This window comes from Callorhinchus milii, unplaced genomic scaffold (assembly GCF_018977255.1).
Source record: "Callorhinchus milii isolate IMCB2004 unplaced genomic scaffold, IMCB_Cmil_1.0 Scaffold2, whole genome shotgun sequence".
NCBI classification, from domain to species: domain Eukaryota; kingdom Metazoa; phylum Chordata; class Chondrichthyes; order Chimaeriformes; family Callorhinchidae; genus Callorhinchus; species Callorhinchus milii.
The window spans coordinates 89,620,240-89,639,299 of record NW_024704743.1 but is presented as its reverse complement, the minus strand read 5'-3'; the positions used below and the strand labels follow the sequence as shown (position 1 = coordinate 89,639,299).

At 40.5% G+C, this 19,060-nt stretch overlaps 1 protein-coding gene across 1 annotated transcript in view; it reads left to right on the top strand.

Moving 5' to 3' along the window:
- The first annotated feature begins 4,171 nt into the window (after positions 1-4,171).
- LOC103184938 (copine-3-like) overlaps positions 4,172-19,060 on the top strand; it is a 28,288-nt gene continuing 13,399 nt past the window's right edge. Inside the window, exons 1-11 of the mRNA XM_007903200.2 lie at positions 4,172-4,337; positions 8,287-8,423; positions 9,939-10,118; positions 11,395-11,469; positions 12,178-12,249; positions 12,384-12,467; positions 13,567-13,656; positions 14,740-14,838; positions 15,607-15,693; positions 17,435-17,494; positions 18,656-18,789. Coding sequence (XP_007901391.1) covers positions 8,295-8,423; positions 9,939-10,118; positions 11,395-11,469; positions 12,178-12,249; positions 12,384-12,467; positions 13,567-13,656; positions 14,740-14,838; positions 15,607-15,693; positions 17,435-17,494; positions 18,656-18,789 — 1,010 coding nt within the window. The 5' untranslated portion in view covers positions 4,172-4,337; positions 8,287-8,294. The remainder of the gene's footprint in view (positions 4,338-8,286; positions 8,424-9,938; positions 10,119-11,394; positions 11,470-12,177; positions 12,250-12,383; positions 12,468-13,566; positions 13,657-14,739; positions 14,839-15,606; positions 15,694-17,434; positions 17,495-18,655; positions 18,790-19,060) is intronic.

Below are 19,060 nucleotides of genomic sequence, written 5' to 3'. Positions count from 1 at the left end.
GTAAATGGTGTAATTCAAGTGTTAATGTGCAATGTTTGAATTGGAAGTTTAAGATACCCATCAACGTGGTTCTGCAATGTATTTGTGCATCATGTAACCCACCTGTATTTGAATCCGATTCCTGCTCTTTGAGTCTCTTAAATGCTGATCCCAGATGTGTTTTTAGAGTATGGCTGAGCAGAGGAGAAATATTTAACCAAATAGCAGATGTTACAGGATCAGTTATACAGTGCCTTCTGGCTAAATCCTGAGAAGTAGATCTTAAAGGATGTGAGAAAAAGCTGGAAAGTGGGATACAGTGGCTGTGATTAGGAATTGACTTGATATCGTGGTTCAACCAATGTTGATTGTAGACTATCTCTTCACAAGATCAGTTGGACCTTTTCAGTCACGTATACCAACAGCTTGTTTTTACCATTCATTGTAGGGTTAAAAATGTATCCTTCAAGGTCGGTAACTCCTTTTGTTCTTGGCAGTTTAATATACTGATGTTACCAATGTCTTTGTGAGACGTAGAATCAGAATCTTCCCGATTCCCTTCTGCCCCGGCCACCACATCACTCCTTTCAACTAATATTAGCATCTGTAATTACAGCAAATCATTAACAATAATATCATGGTTAACAAACAGTATGCCCACAGAAATTTGATGGGTGTTCCCTCTATCCTTGACTGCTGGTTTTGAGCATTACTGAAATAAGACAAACCAGCTACACTGTATCCCTTATACAGATATACCAGGCAACAGACAGAACAGAAAACAGCAATAACTTACTTATCTAACACATAAAGAATTGAAAACAATTTTTCTACGACCAGATTAGTTTGCTAATTTAAACCTATACTCTGACCAATGTTAACTTTGTCCAGGTTATCTTAGAGTGGTTTACCCTATGGTGTCCCGGCTTGATCAACCGATCAGAATGACTCGGGATACACGCCCTCCTGGCTGGTTCGCCAATTTGTTAATAATTCAACAAGCAATGGTAAGAGTATAAAGATTATTGCATGAGATGAAACATCAGGGTTAACAAATCTAATCAAATTATACTAAATATAACAACACAATAACAATACAACATATTATACTGCATATAACAACACATTAACAATACAACACATCTATGTGAGCAAAACATTTACCACACAACATGCACACAGGGGTTGCTCAGTACTCCAAACAAACAACACACCTCAAAATACACAGCAGTGATCAGCCCCTGGAAAACCCTCAGGGACAACTGATTCTATAACACAAAACTTCAGAAGACAGACAATCCCCTGGACTGTCTTTTAACCGGCACCGGTACGGAGTTCAGCCTCTGGAATCGCCCCTCACATATAGCTGATCCTCACAGTACCTTGCAGCCCTTAGTACTGACAATACAGGGATGACAACACGTATCCAGGCACTGTTTTGTATTCCAGACTAAACAGTAGACCTGGGATCACACATTGACATACACTGGAGAGATCACAGAACTATCACACAGAATCACAGAGAGTGGCTCCTGGAAACTCAACAGAAACAATCAGCTCTTAGCCCAGCACCTCACGTTTCAAACGGACCAACTACTTCTACTGTTATTACTTCTATGCCTAGCAGTCAGAACCGAAAACATATTACCCACTACTCTTTCACTTTAAAGGTCACTTTCTTACTGGAGGTGAATTCCCTCACCCCTGTACATATACATAGTTGCAGTAGAATCTATATTAATTCCACTGGGAAGTGTGTTAGAAAATAAAATCAGCCAAATCTGTAAGGAAATAACGCTAATTCCTCTAACCAGACTGTTTTATTATTATTCGTTCGTTATTCCCCAATATCCCGATGGGTCAGACCAAAGGCCGGTACAATCAACAGATCTTATAACAGAAAAACACCACTATAGATATCTCGAGTTCAAGTGTTCAAGACTGTCTTTCCAGCACACAAGCTTGATTCTTCATGCTTTCAGTCTTCTTGCTTACAGCTTTCAATCTTCCATCTGATATCCTCAGTCTTAGTGTTTCCAGCTCTCAGTCTTCCATCTCCGTACCCTTGTCTCCGCAGCCCGAGACGGCCCCATCTCCCGTATCCTTGTCTCCGCGACCCGGGACGGCTCCATCTCCCGTATCCTTGTCTCCACGACCCGGGACGGCTCCATCTCCAATATCCTTGTCTCCGCGACCCGGGACGGCCCCGTACATAAAGTTATCGGAACTCTTATACCAATGTTCATCCAATCATGGTGCGGACATTAGATCACCTGTCGAAATCATGCCGGGTTCACGTGAACACCTCATGGGGTGTATGTGCCTCACACACACAAACGCACTGTCCTTGAGACAGTCCGTTATCTCGTGTACGTGCAGGGAGTTTCAGTCCAGCTGCCCACAACACACTTAACTTAAAAGTTAACCCGTTCGCAACATCTATTGTGATTCTAACATTATACAAAAAGTGTAAATTCTAACAAGTGCGTTGACCCTCTACACAACTCCAGCTATTTCAGTTACATATTTCTTTTATGCGTTTCTATCTCCACCTCCCCGTGTCACAGAGATAGGCCCCACCCTTCGAAGGCTGCTTTGCACAGAGAGAGATATGGACAACTTCTGGGCAGCCTCCCACAGTCTGTTTGTTTCTCAGCCTTGAGATAGGCAGGTGTCTGAGGCTGCAGCCTTTTCTTTCTGTGGTTCATTGTTCTTACATCTATGCTCAAGGACCCGATGGTTCATTATCTCAGAGGAGTGAACATCTTTCCAGAAAAATATGTAATGTAATCAGAAGCTAAACTCAACCCATCCAGCAAAGCTACTTTTAAACATTTAACTATCAAACCTTTTGGAATATTCGCTTGCTGTTTGAAATATACCAAGGCACTCTGAGGTGATAGTCAATATATTTCAACAAACAAATGCAAGTTTAAGGAATAAGGTTTTGCTGTAACAATAAATGACTTTAACAGGCTTTGATAGTCACTTTAATAGATTAATACTGGATGGGTGAGAATGAACTAACCTGGCAAAACAAAACTTTCTATTACGTGGGATTTTGGAATTGCTCAAAGGAAGCTCCTAAAAATTAATTTAAGAGAACAAAAGAATAGCATTGATCCCATTTACTTGGGCTCAATGTTATTGACTAAATCATGAGTGTTTCACTGATACCCAGTAATAAAATATTTACTGTTAGTGGCCTGCAAAGTAGCAGATTGATGGAGTGAATTTGGTAGTATAACAGTGCATTTATGTGATGATCGGAACTTTATTTGATGGATAGTTGTGCCATGTAAAAACAGGATGGGTACAAAGTGGAGTTTGGTAGGTGAAAGGTACGATGCGCTTTTATTGGAATATTTGTCTTCTGATCAGATTGAGGAGAGGCAATCCTTTCCATTGGATCCAGTAAAACCCTGGTACAGTTTTGGGTCACAGCGATATCCCAACGTTTCACCTATATGGGATTTTGCCAGTTGCTATACATATGGGGGATAGGGTAGGTGAATGGACATATTTGAAACCGGGCTGAACAAATCTGTGCATTTTCTCTGGTGTATGCAGCATCAAACAAATGGCAGGACGTGGACACAGGTGGAGTTCCACTTCTCCTTGGTCTTCCCTCCTACCTTTGTAACCCAGTGATATCTTCAAGGTTCCCCAATGCAAGAGAAGGGGAGTTGTTGAGATAGTCGGAAGGCGGGGGTGGGGAGGAGAGGGGAGAGGGTGAGAGGGGAGAGAGCGGTTGGGTCACCCTGCATGCTTAGCTTGGTCACAGCTTGGTCAATGGGCATGTGGCCAGCGCTGGGCTGAGCCCTGTGACTTGCAGCGTTTGGAGCAGAGCTGGGGGGGGGGGGAGTGCGCGCAGTGGCTGTGACTGGCTGTGGGTGGTGAGGGTAGAGCTGATCAGGGCGGGGGGGGGGGGCTGAGCTGGGGGCTGAGCAGGGCTGGGGAGGGCAGGGCAGTGCTGAGCTGGGGGCAGGGCAGGGCTGAGCAGGGCAATGCTGGGGGCAGGCTGGGGGCAATGCTGGGGGCAGGGCTGGGGGCAATGCTGGGGCAGGGCTGGGGCAATGCTGGGGCAGTGCAATGCTGGGGGCAGGGCAGAGGGCAGGGCAATGCTGGGGGCAGGGCTGGGGAGGGCAGTGCTGCACACACTCAGTGCCACTCACACACTCACTCACACACTCCAATCCGCCCCTGAGAGCCGCGGCCCCAAACCCTCCCTCTGGAGCCGCTGCTTTGACTTCGCATTTCCTTCCCACAAACTTCCTGCCTCTCCTCCTCCTCCTCCTCTGGAGCCGCTCCCGACAGGAGGCGGTTTGCGCGCTCGGAGTCGCGGGGACCGTTCACAGGTAATGTTGTTGACCGACACTCGGAGCACATTCGCTGGACTTTGGGTTTCCGATGTTGTTTTGGGTACTTTGGGAGAGGCGCCGCGTTGGGGAAAAGGGCGACAGTGCTCTGCGCCTCAGTCCAGACGGGAGTGAGGTTCCGCCTCGAGGGCTTCGCGGTGAACAGGAACCAGTTTCAGGGGAAGAATCGCTGGAACATTGGTCATCACTGCAACGTGGGTTTCTCCCGCAGTTGCAGTGGTGCAACAAGAAAACTGTCGCACCCACTTCGTTAACGTTTGCAAAGTGCACATCAAGTGACTGTGTGTTTTGTGGGCGAAACGCGGCGGCCGATTGCCCACAGCAGTGCCCCACGAACCGCCGTGGACCGAGTGACCAAATTCTTCTTCATTTTTCTCAAGGGATTATTACCCCCGGAAAAGCAACCCGGTTGCTCGTCGCTTTGCGGGTCACTTTTCTGGGGGTAAGAATTCCTTCGACGAAAACAAATTGGTCGCTCAATCCACGACTGTTTTTGGGGACAGTGCTGCTGCGTTTTGCCCACAAAGCATACAGTCAATTCATCTTACAGTATATTCTGTGAAGCGCTTTGGGACGTCTCAAAGACGTGATAAGGCGCTGTATCAAATGCAAGGATTATTATTGTTGCCATCTTGCGAGTTTTTCTCTTGGTCTCTGCTGCTCTCAGTGGCGAAGCCTACAGTTAACTTGTTAAGTTGGAGCAGTACCCCAACACACACACCGGGTTCCCAATCTTGGCACTCACCAATCTGTGCCTAACACTCTGTGGAAATTGGCAAGAAGGGTGCATCGCTCCAAGGGGAGTGTGTGCATTCCTTTCCACGTGTAAGTTAGCATAGCTGTGTGAATTTTTGGTTTGAATTTGCATATGTATGGTTTGCCTTTGTCAAGACACTCAGCTGACTCCAAAAAATAACATCTGGGCCTTTAGCAAGTGGTGAGTGTCTGCTTGAATGTCAATATTTAAGAGTTAGATTGTCTTCTCAGGCTAGACTTATGTTGATGAACCTTCTTATGTTGAATTACCTTTTTTGTTCTGTTCAGAGTTTCTTGTGAATTATTATAATAATTAAAATAATCCTTTCATTTGTTTAGCACCTTTTAGGTTGGGAGGATGTTTCAGAGAGCTTCACGGGATACACTTAAAGTGCATTGACCATATATTTTGAAGGTGGACGTGGTAGCCAGTTTGCTCACAGCAATGTCCCACAGGGGAGGGAAGTTGTTGGCCAGGACACTGGGAGAAACTTGCTTCTCTTTTCGAATAGTGCCAAGAACTGGGGAGAAAGCACTGCGTATCCCAGTGTTTGCTGAGTTAGATGAAATCAGCTGATGCAACAGTATGAGCATTTTGTTTTGCCTCAGCATTCCTGAATTAGATGGGAGAAGTATCAGCCAGGAAAATGTGGCCAGATATTTCTTATGTTCTTAGGTTTTTAAGACCATCACCTTAAATATAAGGCAATGTAATAACCCCCCCCTCCCTCCCCCACCACTACCTCCCCCGCGTCCCTGACATTTTTTTTCGGTCTCTTTTGTATAGAAGGAAACGATGCTCTTGTTGTTTCACTGTTTCTGAAATAAACTTTGCTAATGTTGTGCCACCAGAAACCTGCGTTTGTGTTGGTAATTTGAGAAAGAGATTAGTTGTGATGTTATCACACCCTGTGACATATTTTATGTCACCCTGGAATGTGGTAAAGTGCAGTTATCTGATTATCTGTTGTGTAATGGTATCATCCTATTGTAACACAGATTGTGTTGTAAACAAAGCTTCTGTTCATAGGAAGCATTGGAATATTGGGAGTTTGGGAATGAAATCATAGTTAGAGTCAAACGTGCAGTGGATTTCAGTGGCATTAACATTCATAATTAGTTATTATGTGCATTAAATGAAAGCTGTATTTAATTGTTAGATGGAGGCAATCCAGGGCAGGTTATGTTCAGCTGGTTAAATTGGAAAATCAACTAAGAACTTTATTAGTCCAGTAAAGGTTTCCTTGGAGCAAACAGTACTGGTCCTTACAGCTCTCAACAGGTTTCTGTGCATAAAACCACGACAGGCTAGACGTTTGTTCGAACATGATGGATCCAGATTTTATGAAAGAAAACTTATCGATGTACATAATACATGACACTCAAACTAGCTGTAACGGGTTCAACATATCCCTCATATGGAGGTAACTAAGGGTCATTGGCAAAAAAGAAACATTCATTAAATTCTCTTCACGTAAAGTTGCAGTGAAATTAAGATTTGCACTTTTATTAAAATTTTGCTTTCCAAACATTTTCTTCAAATTGTGTGCAGTTTTCAGTGCATTTTCACATCGTTCTCTCTGATTTTGGTCAGAATTTGCTTTTATAACTTTGAAGTTTTGCTTTAACCGTGCCTTGCTGCCAGTTCAACTGGCATTGATTAGTCAACTTCTCACGTTAAAATATGGCCAATGCTGACTTCACTTTCTGAGTGCAGGAAGCATTAACGTGGTATAAGCATTATCCTGTGGACTGGTGATTGGTGACCAGAATACTAATGAAAGATGAAATACCAATTAAAGATTGGGTATCTGTTACACAATTGCTATGAGCGGTAGCAGCAAAGGGCCTGAAATAGTGGGATTACAATACAATACAAATTTACATTTATAAAGCACCTTTCATGTTGGGAGGATGTCCCAAGGCACTTAACGTACTGACTTGGCACCTAAGCTGAAATGGGCAGAGTCTGGATAGTGTGCAGCTTGTGGAGGGAAGAGTTGGGGAGTCCAGTTGACAATCAAGCAACACACTGAAGTTCTGCACTGTCTCCATGAGGCAGAGTGTGTATCCACGCAGATTATAGCTGTGAGCCCTTGAGGCAAGAAGCCGCTGACCAGAGCCAAATAGCAGAGCCTTCTTGTTGACATTCAACTGGAGAAAGATAACTCTCATCCAGGTCATGATATCCGACAGGCAATCAGTCAATTGGGGTCCTGGAATTAAGGGTGGAGGCAGAAAGACAGAGATAGATAATAATAATTCTTGCATTTGATATAGCACCTTTCACGTCTTAAAGCGCATACATGTGGAAGTTAACCCCATGTATGCGGATGACATCGCTGAGCAGGAGCAAACAGATTGTGAAGAACAAAAGACCAAGGATAGAGCTCAATGGACTCCATCTCTTCCATTTACTTGGCAGGTCCTTCCATATCCCAACAATTCTCTTTGTGAAAAAAAACTAAGCTCTCCTTTCACTCTTCTTGTGACTACTTTATTATCCTTGTCCTCTAGTCACTGACCCCCTACATGTGGCAATAGCTTGCTCTTATTTCTCCTGTCAAAACCCCTTATAAATTTGTACATTTCTATCAGGACCTCTTTCAATGTTCTCTGCTCCATTGAAAAGCGATATGACTTCTCCAATCTTTCTTCATAACTATACTCCTCATTCTTCTCTGCATTATGTCCAAGGTTTCCTTTCTGAAGTGAGGATATGAAAACTGAATGCAGTACTCAACAACAACAACTTGCATTTATATAGCACCCCTCATGCTGGGTAGCATTCCAGAGTGCTTTAATGCTCTAGTGCACATAAAAGTGAAACTGGTGGAATAAAGCAATATTAAAACAAAAATAATATATAATAATATTCATTAAAGGTGTTCTAAGGTTCTGAATAATTATCTTTAGGTTGGGCTTGCAAGGTGCAGATTACACCTAGATGCTTTTGATTTGGGGGGAGGGATCTCAAGCATATCGAACACAGAGAAATCTAATGTAGTGTTGTGCAGAAATGAAAAGTGAAAGGTGCAAGTGAATAGGACATCTCAAAGAATGATGTAACAAGGCTCCTGGCTTCAGGGGGAGTTCAATTTTTTAAAAAAAATTCATTCCAAATCAGATTGGTACCTATTTCAATTTGTTTTTCTTATTGTGTAATTGTCAGGCTATCAGATGGCAGATTGTGTGAGTAAGGTGGAACTGAGTATCTCCTGCGATAATTTGCTGGATAAGGATGTTTTTTCCAAGTCTGATCCACTCTGTTCGCTCCTCCTGAACACTGGTGGGAATCAATGGGTAGAGGTAAGAAATATCTTCTAACTTCTCGTACAGAAGGCACCTACTTAAGTGTACAAATACATGAGCATTTATAGTGGCAACAGTTCTTTAATATTGTGGTGCTTTATTAACTGGGTAACAATGGGATTTCACCAGGTTTTAGCTGCCGATTACTAGCCCACATTATATGACAAGATGGTTAATACTGTAGTATGGGTTTATTGGATTGGTAAGAATATTCATCTCATTTGATTAAACATTTTCCCCTCACAGTATTATGCTTTTACTTTGCTTTCCATGTTAAAATCTATGGTCTTCTTGATCTTAGAAATACTGACCTAACTTAGTTGTAACTTCCTGTTGCACCAACGTGATTTCACAAGATCATGCTAAAACGTTTTGGCTAAAGAAAGTTGCTCTGCCCGTCTGATCTCATCCCTCCAGAATACCCGCCCTACCGGTCTCCCATCACAGCATTGAGCTGCTTTTTAAATATCCTGGCCTCAACCAGCTTTCTGAGCAAGTTATTATAGTCATTAATTAATCTCTGAGTAAAGAAAAACTTCCTAGTATAAAAACAGAAGTCATTGGGAATATGCAGCAGGTCAGGTGGAGAGAGGAAACCTAGTTAATGTTTCAGGTCGATGACCATTCGTCAGAACTGAGTTAACTCATTTTTCCTCTCCATAGATGCTGCCTGACCTGCTGCGTGTTCCCAGCAACTTCTGTTTCTATTTTAAATTTCTAGCATCTGCTGCATTTTGCCTTTTGTTTAAAAACTTACTAGTATTTGTCTTGAAATTGCTTTTTGCAACTATAAACCCATGTCCTTTTGTTTGACTGTCTTGGTGCATCCTAATGTATTGATCTGGTTTTACTTTTTCAATCTTATTTAAAATGTTATGTCCCCTCTGAGTCATCTTCTCTCAAGACTGATGATGAATTTTTCTGACACCAGCCATTCTCATGGCACTTGTTTGAGAATTGCAAGTTATTGTCAAATGAAGGGCAGTTTATTTTATTAGTGTTCTTTACTGTACCTCAACTGAAAGGTTTAGTTGATGTACAGATCAGCCATGATCCAATTAAATGGTGCAACAGGCTTGAAGGGCTGAATGGCCTCCTCCTATTCCTATGTACTCCCTCCGATTTTCCCTCAACTCAATAGGCGAATTCATGAGTTTCACTTGAAATTGACTATGTCTTGAACCCAAGTGGCTAAGTAGTGATGTATTAACAGATCAAATTCAACAATTCTTCCCATATAATTGTGGCGATATAACAGCATATTTTCACCTAATGTTCACAATGTTTCCATTCCATAACTATGGCAAATTGTAGCGGCCACCTAAGATGAAGTAACTCTTCATAGTCTTGGTGCTGTATGTTCTGGGTCTGTTTGGCTCTGCCCACTCTGATCAACAACAGCAAATTATATTAAACAAATATTTATATTTATTTATTAATTTATTGCATTTATACGATCAGTGTCTTACATTGTGCATTTTACAACCAGTTCATACATTGTCTGATTTCTAGATTGGCCGCACAGAAATGGTTAAAAACTGCCTGGATCCGAAGTTCTCCAAGAAGTTCCTGTTAGATTACTATTTTGAACAGGTTCAGAAATTGAAGTTTGGAGTTTACGATATTGACAATGAAACATTTGATTTGGGCGATGACGACTTCCTGGGAGAATTTGAATGCACTCTGGGACAGGTGAGCACAAACATTCTCTTTGATTTTTCTGTCTTATACCACAAAATAATCTGATCCATTCATATGGCGTGAAACAATTTTCATCCTTGAGTCAAATCAAAAAATGTTTACCACTCCCCTGCCATCCCATTATTTTTGTACTGCAGCAACTTGTATGTTGAGGATGATTCTGTGATTTAAAAACACTTTTATCTTGTTCTGCATTCTGTATTTGTGCTGTATTTGTAAGTGTTTTCGATGGGGTTTCTGGAGGTTTCATGATTTTCAAAGAGCAGGTTTCCTGTTGAGTTGAAAAGCTGCCATTTTAAAATTTGAACTGGGTCAGAGATCCTAGTTAATCATTTGCCTTGTGATGTTTTAAATATTTTTCTTTTTAAATTCTTTTCCACTCCTTGACTGATTCCCACGCTGTTCTGTGCTCTGGCAGCAACTGCACATGGTAATGATAATATTGCTTGCGTTTTATTCGGGACCTTATCATGTTGTTGAGACATCTCAAAACCCATTACAAAGTGCAGCTAATTTGCGTACTGCAATGTCCCACAAACTGCCATGATCTTCTCTGGATGAAGGTTGGCCAGGACACCGGGGGAAACTTCCTTCTCTGTCTGAATAGTACCATGGGATCTTTATATCCATCTGAACAGGCTGACGGGATCTCAGTTTAATATGTAATCCGAAAGACATCACTTTCAATACTGCAACACTTCTCCAGCACTGAACTGGAATTTCAGTCTAGGCTACCTTTGCCAACCAACCTTTGGTCGGCCAAAAAATACTTTACTTTAATAAAAAAAAAATTTAAACACATTGCTGATTGAACGCGGACTACACTTCTACCAATGTTCGGGGGCTGCTTCTTCAATAGTCTAGCATTTGAGCTGAAAGACTCTGTGTGGGGCTTGAACCCATAACCTTCTTATTCAGAGTTATGGACAAAGCGAAAGCCAGAATCCAACTTGGCTGTTGCTGGCATGCTCAGAACACTGTTTTTNCCTGGCTGCTGATTCAGAGACCATATTAATTCATAGTATCACCCAAGTAGTGCTGCTCTCTTCCAGAAAGCTATGCTGTACTGTTTGGAGCTATCTGCTGTGAGATCATTCATTTTAAAAAAAACTTCTGAATTATGAAATGAGGGATTTCTGATTCTTCGATGTGTTAATTTAGAATTTGTGTTTGAGGATGATGAGGCCTTTAACAATGTTGAATAGTGGGTTGGTTCCTGTGAGGAATCATTCTGTCCAAGCTGATTATGAGAAGGTTTTTTTGGCAGATTGTATCCAGCAAGAAACTGACCAGACCTCTTATGCTAAGAAACGGGAGACCTGCAGGAAAAGGAACAATCACGGTATAGACCTAACTCTTATTTGGTTGTGGTGATTGGCTGTGGTCAAGAGAGATAGTAAAAAAATAATAATTTTTGCATTTAATATACGGCATGCCTTATGTTGTCAAATTCTTAAAGCTCTTTACAGTTTTTTCTGTAAAACATAGTGTTTGTGGGCGAATGCAAATAAACACACTCAGAGGTAAATTAAACAAGGACATGCAGCAACAAAAAGATCTGCAAAACGAATCAAAACTGGTTTAGTTACCCGGACTAGTAAGGAAGTTGAGCCACAGACTGAGCTCTTCAGCAAAGTGCACAATATTTAGTCGTTAAAAGGCTTATGATACAGTTATATTTTAAGGTGCCGATCTTCGTAAGAAAGGTGTCTTAAATCTACTTTTATGAATACCATAATGTTGATAAACAGAATTGAGATCCAACAAATAATTCCATAAAGAGTTGGAACAAAAGCTCTTTTTCTCTATCTGTCTCTTTCTCTGATAATCTCAGCTGTTCTACTTTGAGGAGTTGCAGAATTATGGTATCTCTGCAGAAGAAGGGAGACTGAATCTGGAGGCAAGTCCTTAAGCAACCCAGGCCTCTGTGCAATATTATCTGAGGTCTGGGAACTGTTGTCTAATCTTCTTTCTCAACTGTAGGTATTCCTAGTCCAGTGAGCCTGAAAGATTTTAAACTGTTTCCCTTTTTGTTTCCTTGATATGCTAGATATTTGCAGAAGAAGTAAACGATAACCGGGTGGTAAACTTTGAAGTCCAAGCACGGAAGTTGGATAAAAAGGTAGTGTTTATTGAATTATAATTTATCAAGTTTACTGAAATGGAATAATTATTTTATTCAGTAATGCATTACTCTTTCAATCTCTGACAAATAATGTGCAGTATTTCTCTTTTGTTATTCTGATGATGACTTAGGATTTTTGGGGAAAATCAGATCCTTATTTGGAATTCTGCAAACAGACTGAGGATGGGAAGTGGCAGATGGTACATCGAACAGAGGTGAGAGATTTATTCTAAGGGTTGATGTCAACTGAAATTTCACAGTAGCTGCAATAATAATATCTATGCTTTGTAGTGTTGATATCTTATGTAACAATGGTGAAGGACATAGTCTTGTTTTTAAACAGAACCATTGACTTGTCCAACACAATAGGAGATCATTTGGCTTATTTATTTGATGTTTTTTGTTTCTCCAATAAGCCATCCATCTGAATCCTGATTCCCTGCTCTTTCCCAGTACACTGTAACTTGTAACATCAGGCCAATGCAGCAGCCTCCTGCATGCCATAGCAAAATCCTGCAAACAGCCTCGAAGCGATTGACAAACTGCTGTGAAATACTTTAGGCCAGGACACCAGAATTCCCCCCCCCACCAATAATATTACATGATCCTTAACCCCCACCCAAACAGGGAGATGGCATCGCGATCCAACAAGCTTGTGAGCATGTTCCATCGGTTGGATTTGTTCAACTAACTTGTTGCCTTATGTAAATGGTTCTAATATCTGGAATCTAGCTATTTTAATGGAAGGGTAATCTAGTTTAAAATGTTAATTGTTTAATACTAAGAGCTAGTTACACTGCAGCGCAGGCTGTTTCCACTCATATTAATAGATACAGTGATGGCTGTTCAAGAGTAATTCAAATTGTGCGATTGGGAGATTTTGAAAATAAGTGCTGGAAAACTGGCTATTCAATCTCTAGTGAATCAGTGGAAATAGCCCAGTGACAGTATTCCCAATTGTCATCTAACGTAGCTTTTGCATTAAACTGTTGCTGATCTGCTTATATCATAGAACCATAGCATATTACAGCACAGAAAGAGGCCATTCGGCCCATTGTGCCTGTGCCAGCTCTTTGGAAGAGCTACCCAATCAGTCCCACTCCTCCTCTCTTTCCCCATACCTCTGCAAATGTTTCCCTTTCAAGAATCTATCTAATCCTAGAATGAAAATTGTATTTTTTGTTTTTTCCAATTCATACCTGCTTGCTCAGTGAGTGAACTGGACTGGGACTATTACAGTTATAATGGAAATGGAAACACGAGCTATTACTTGAGACATTTCAATCGCTATTAATTTTCTTTTACCATTTTCAGGTTATTAAAAAGAATTTAAACCCCACTTGGAGACCATTTAAAATTCCACTCCAGTCCCTGTGCAATAGTGACATGCAGAAGCCTATTAAGGTATTCTTTTTTCATCGTTGTTCACTTATGGAAAATACACTTTCGGCACATTTTACTAATCTCTGTCTTTATTACTTGGTTCCCTAGAGAAATGTCACCCAATCATAATCAAAATATATTACTGTATTATAATAATTTTAGGGAAATTATTGATTCACATTTGGAAATAAAATAAGATCCTGAATACATAGAATGTTAACGGAACAGCCAGAGAATACAAAGCACTACACCTCATTTTAATATGATACTGGAATTACTCTTTGTGATATAAAGGCATGTTTCACCCTAAACAAACATGAGATTAAAGGTGCCATTGCATGTGATGAAATTAGCATTTTCACTATCATTTTGGTTGTATCCTGCTATGGTTTCTAGGTGTCTATTTGAAAATTGACCTTATTTTGGAGTGAAATTTTGGGAAACTGTCAAGATGCCCCACACACTGTCATTAGCACAGATTATCTGATGATGCCAATACATTAAGAAGCAGCAGCTAGTGGATTTTAATTTTAAATACTCGTAGTTATTATTACATTTTTGAGAATATATAACGTCTGCAATTAGGAACAGATTACATCTGAGTTTCTGACATGCTATAGATTTTTTTTGTCAAAACAATCTACAGTTCACCAATTTCAGAACACGAGTAGAGACACTGGATGTGAGAATAGTTGTTTGTAGAAATCCCTATTTCTCTTGAGAATAGTTTTTTGTAGAAATTCCATATAATAGAATTTAAATGCATTCTACTGAGTATCCTCCTCATGAATTGCACCCTTTAATGACATACCTGACATTTGCTTTTTTAAAAAAAAAATATTTTCCTCTATTTCTTCCCTTCTCCTCTGAAACTACGAAGCTACATATCTTCCATGATCACTGTTATCCTCTTATGGGTTAATTGGTTAATTTTGGGTCTGGTGATCGCTGACAGGTTATGCAATTGTACAATATAAATCATTTGTATCTTAGTGCAAATATGTGTGACAAATTGTGTTGCAACTAAACCCAGGATTGTTGATTGTGAACAGAAATGTTTAACTGGCTCTTGTTGGCTTTGATCTAAATGAATCTTTCTTTCAGGTAACGTGCTATGATTATGACAATGATGGGTCGCATGATCTAATAGGTACATTTGAAACAAACATGGAGAGGCTGCAAGAAGCAACGCAGAGTTCACCAGTAAGTTTGTGGGATTTTTATCCTTTCCTCTGTTTACTGTGCTGTAGATTTCCTCTTTGCACTTCGTTCTTTCTCTCCACCCCCCCCCCCCGCCCACTCCTCCACTCACACACAAACACTCCCACACAACGCCATGATTTGAAAACTTAACATGTAGGAACAAACTTGACCATTTGCGGGACACTGCTGTGCGCAATTGGCTGCCGCGTTCGCCCACAAATATACAGTCAATTCACTTTACAATGTGTTCTGTGAAGCGCTTCGGGATGTCCTCCCGAAGTGAAAAGCGCTATATCAAATGCAAGGATTATTATTATTATTAGCCCCGGTAAAGCGATCTGCCAGTCCACTAGCAACCAGGTTCCTACTTACTGCTGGGTGATCAGAGGTGGGTGGAGTAAGGAAACTTGCCCAACGTTTCGCCCTGCCAGGAATTGAACCCAGGTACTCTCACTTGTGAGGCGAGTGCTCTAACCACTAAGCTACAGGACTCCACTTGCTCCACCCCCTACTGATAATTTGGCCATGATTTGAAATTGCTATCAAAGAGAGCTTTGAAAAACTCAACAATCTATAGCAGGAATATTGCCAGGAATAAAAATAATCTTCATGGAAAAGCATTGCTGGATTATTCAGTGTTAATAGCATTCCATCTGTTTCCTTACAGTATACCCTCTGTTTTCACACTGAATTGTGTGCTGTAATTCCGTAGTCTTGTTGTACTGTATTGTGCAGTGCCATTTCTTATGGTGCTATTTTTTTTTGCAGGCGGAGTTTGAGTGCATTAATCCAAAGAAGAAACAGAAAAAGAGAAGTTACAAAAATTCGGGGATAGTGAGTTTCAAACTGTGTCAGGTACATACTATCGGAGAGTTTCTTTTTCAGCTTAGTCATGTTTACAAAATTCATTAATGTATATTGCCCTATGTCTGACCTCAGATAATTTGGTTAACACACTCATCTAGTGTTTTGCTTCACTGACCTTTCCTCTCTTTCCCTCCCCCTCAAAACATTAGATGAAGACATAGTAAACAAAGCTCTGTGAGAGGGTTGTATTGTATTTTGTATTCCTCTCCACCCAAATACACTTGGCACAATGAGTGACCTTTTATATTTTTAGCAACGTTATTATTTTGGCCACTTTACAGTGAACATTTTGATTAGAGCTTTGTTTAAAGCTTTTAGACATTAAAGTATGTGTACCTGGTTTTGAGAGCCTTGCACTGTGTAGAATTGTACTTTGGTGTTGTTTTGATTGTGTCCATGGTGTTTCCTTTTGTAGTACAGTTGGTTGCAATGAATTATGAATGTTTGGTTGGATTGATTTCCAGGTATTTGCCTGATTTCTGAGCTCATATCATTTCCAAAGAAAAACAATCCGAATAAGTGGATTTGGGAAGGCAGAGGGTGTTGCCAATATTCTTTTGAAACCACTTTTGAATCTGACTGGTAAAATGGGCAGATACGGAGCAGATGAAGTTTAATGTGGAGAAATGCAATGTGGGGAGATTGGGATTGATTTTTATAGATCTTTTATGCTGGCGCAGACAAGATAGTCCGAATGGCCTCCTTCTGTGTTATATAATTCTATAATTCTATGATTCTAACCAGTGCCACATTGTGAATTTGTGGGTGTTGTAACATTAGGAAGAAAAATGTAGTAAGTCTGTTCTGTCACTTAATGCCTGAAACTTAATATAGCTCAGGGTTTGGCGTTTTTCTCATCTATATTGGCTACTTCCTGAAATTATTAATTTTTATTATTAATATTATCATAATAGAATTACTTTTTTTTAAACAGTCACTTGTCAGGCTTTTAAAATTATTCTCCGTATCCTCGGTGTGTTAAGCAACTACAATCTCTTTAACTGAATTGGATGTGAAGCTGATAAGCCTAATCTGGGTTTATCTACATTTATGCCAATACTGTGGAGTTCTGGGTCTCCGTCTGTGATCCCTCCACGTTATAGAGGAAGCAGCAACCAAGGCCACGCACTTGCCCACCACCATGAGAAGGCACGTTCAGAGTGTGGGACGGTGGTCCCTCCAAGCGGCTAATTCTGAAATGGCTGAGACCTGGGAGCAGAACTATCCACTCTGTCAGATGAGACAATTAAGGGAAAGAAAGAACAGACGTGGGAAAGACACAATGAGAACTATACTCAGATAATGTTCTTCATTCAACAGTGCCTCACGGATGGAGATTTTAAGAAGCATCTTAAGCATTGCTACATCTTAAACAAACTGTGCAATGTATTTATCCATTATAAAAAGGGTGAATATCCACCTTTTTGTCAGAACATCCTATTTTCTTGAGATCTATCCAACTGTATAGTCCTTTTTGAAACTTAGTTTGCCATTGCACTAGATATTAACCATTGCACCCATGTACAGGACACCTCTTTCCTTGTTTAAATTAAAATCACTTACAATATCTTTTTTGGATGAGGTGAATAAATATTAATAACCAAATGATATGTTTTACCTTTCACATGATCAACATTTTAGGTAATGTATTCTAGAATGTATTCTAGTGATACAAGCTGTAACACATAACTTATACAGATCTAAAACGTTGCTGATATTTAACTTGCAGGTTGTGAAGGAATACTCATTTCTGGACTACATTATGGGTGGATGTCAGATGAACTTCATTGTGAGTGAATTGCTTAGACATATTGCATGTAGCAAATTGCAGTTTTGGTATTCACAATGATAGAAAAGCTAGGCTGCATATTGTAAAATGTTTAATTTCTCGTTAAAGTTAATAAATACCTGCACGGGAAGTGGATTCTTCATTGCTTCATTTTCCTAACTGTTCATCCCTTTGTTTTCTGCTTTTTATGCTTTTGTTCTCATTCCATTTTTGTGTTGCTCTCTTTGGAAACAATGCCCAAAATGGAAAAATGCATTGAGCGGTTCACAGATGTCCAAATGGAAAGCTCACTTTAACAGTAGCAAAGGAAATAACGGTGTTAAACTTGTATAGATCCATATGATTTGTGTTTTAGATTTTATTTTCTCAAAACATGTATATTACAGTTACCCAATCAAAAAGCAGAAGGAGACTAACTGCTCCCAAGCTTCGTTGTGACTGAGTAATCTTGTCGTCTTCGAGCAATTGGTGTGGATGACTATTCCTCTTGGTGGGGGGGGGAGTTAAGAAGGATGTCCTTGAGTGGGAGGTAAGCGGGATTTCCTTGTGACTGAACTGGCTCCAGATGACATGCTTTTTGTATTGAAACGATGGAATCAAATCAACCCTCTGTGGCGGTTTTGATAGGCTGGTTCCTGAGCCAAGTAGTTCTGCTGTACTCCAGGGCACTGCTGGTGCCAGCCTGGCTTGTCGGCAGGATTTGGAGGGGCAGACTGGTCATTAGGGACAGGAATTCTTCCCTTTGGCTGCTCTTAACCCTGCATGCCAAATTGCACTCCAGTTACCCTTGATGTCAGGTTTCAAAGCTGCTAAATCACAGTAGCAGTGGTGCTTGGCTTTAGTGCACTTGTGGGTTGAACAGTTCATTGAGTTGGGAGCATTGGGTATAAGAACCAAACTATCACAGCTCAGCTTCTCATCAGCCAGTAAATGAAAAATAATATTCATTGTTTCTGGAGCTCGGCACAAGTGAGTGATTTCTGAAATTAATATGTCACCAGCAAAAAAAAAAGCCTTTTGCCCACTAAAATGCAATCCAATATCTATTTGAATCATTCAGGCAATGAATCCTTGGTATTGTCCTCCTAGGTTTTATAGTCCCAAGTTTCAACCATTTTATAGAACTTGCCACCAGTAAATATTTCCTTCTCTTAATTACAGGTCGGGATCGATTTTACAGGCTCAAATGGGGACCCTCGTTCACCTGACTCCCTACATCATATCAGTCCTAATGGATTTAATGAATATCTGATGGCAATCTGGTCTGTTGGAATGATCATTCAAGACTATGATACGTAATGCACTCCAGCCTATTTATTTTCTTTGTTCAATGTCTGGCATTTTTTCGGAGTGGGGAGGGAATCTTATGACTCTCTGGACATTGATAAGAATTTAAAGGTTATGATGAAATTTTATGGTGTCCCTGGCATTCCTGAACATGTAAGATTCATAATAGAACTATGGATTGATGGTGGGCCTATCTGTGAAGATATGGTATATTCAAACTGCTAAAATTAAGGAGCCTTATTTTTTGCTCAAATGATGTCATGCTGAATAATAAGTCAT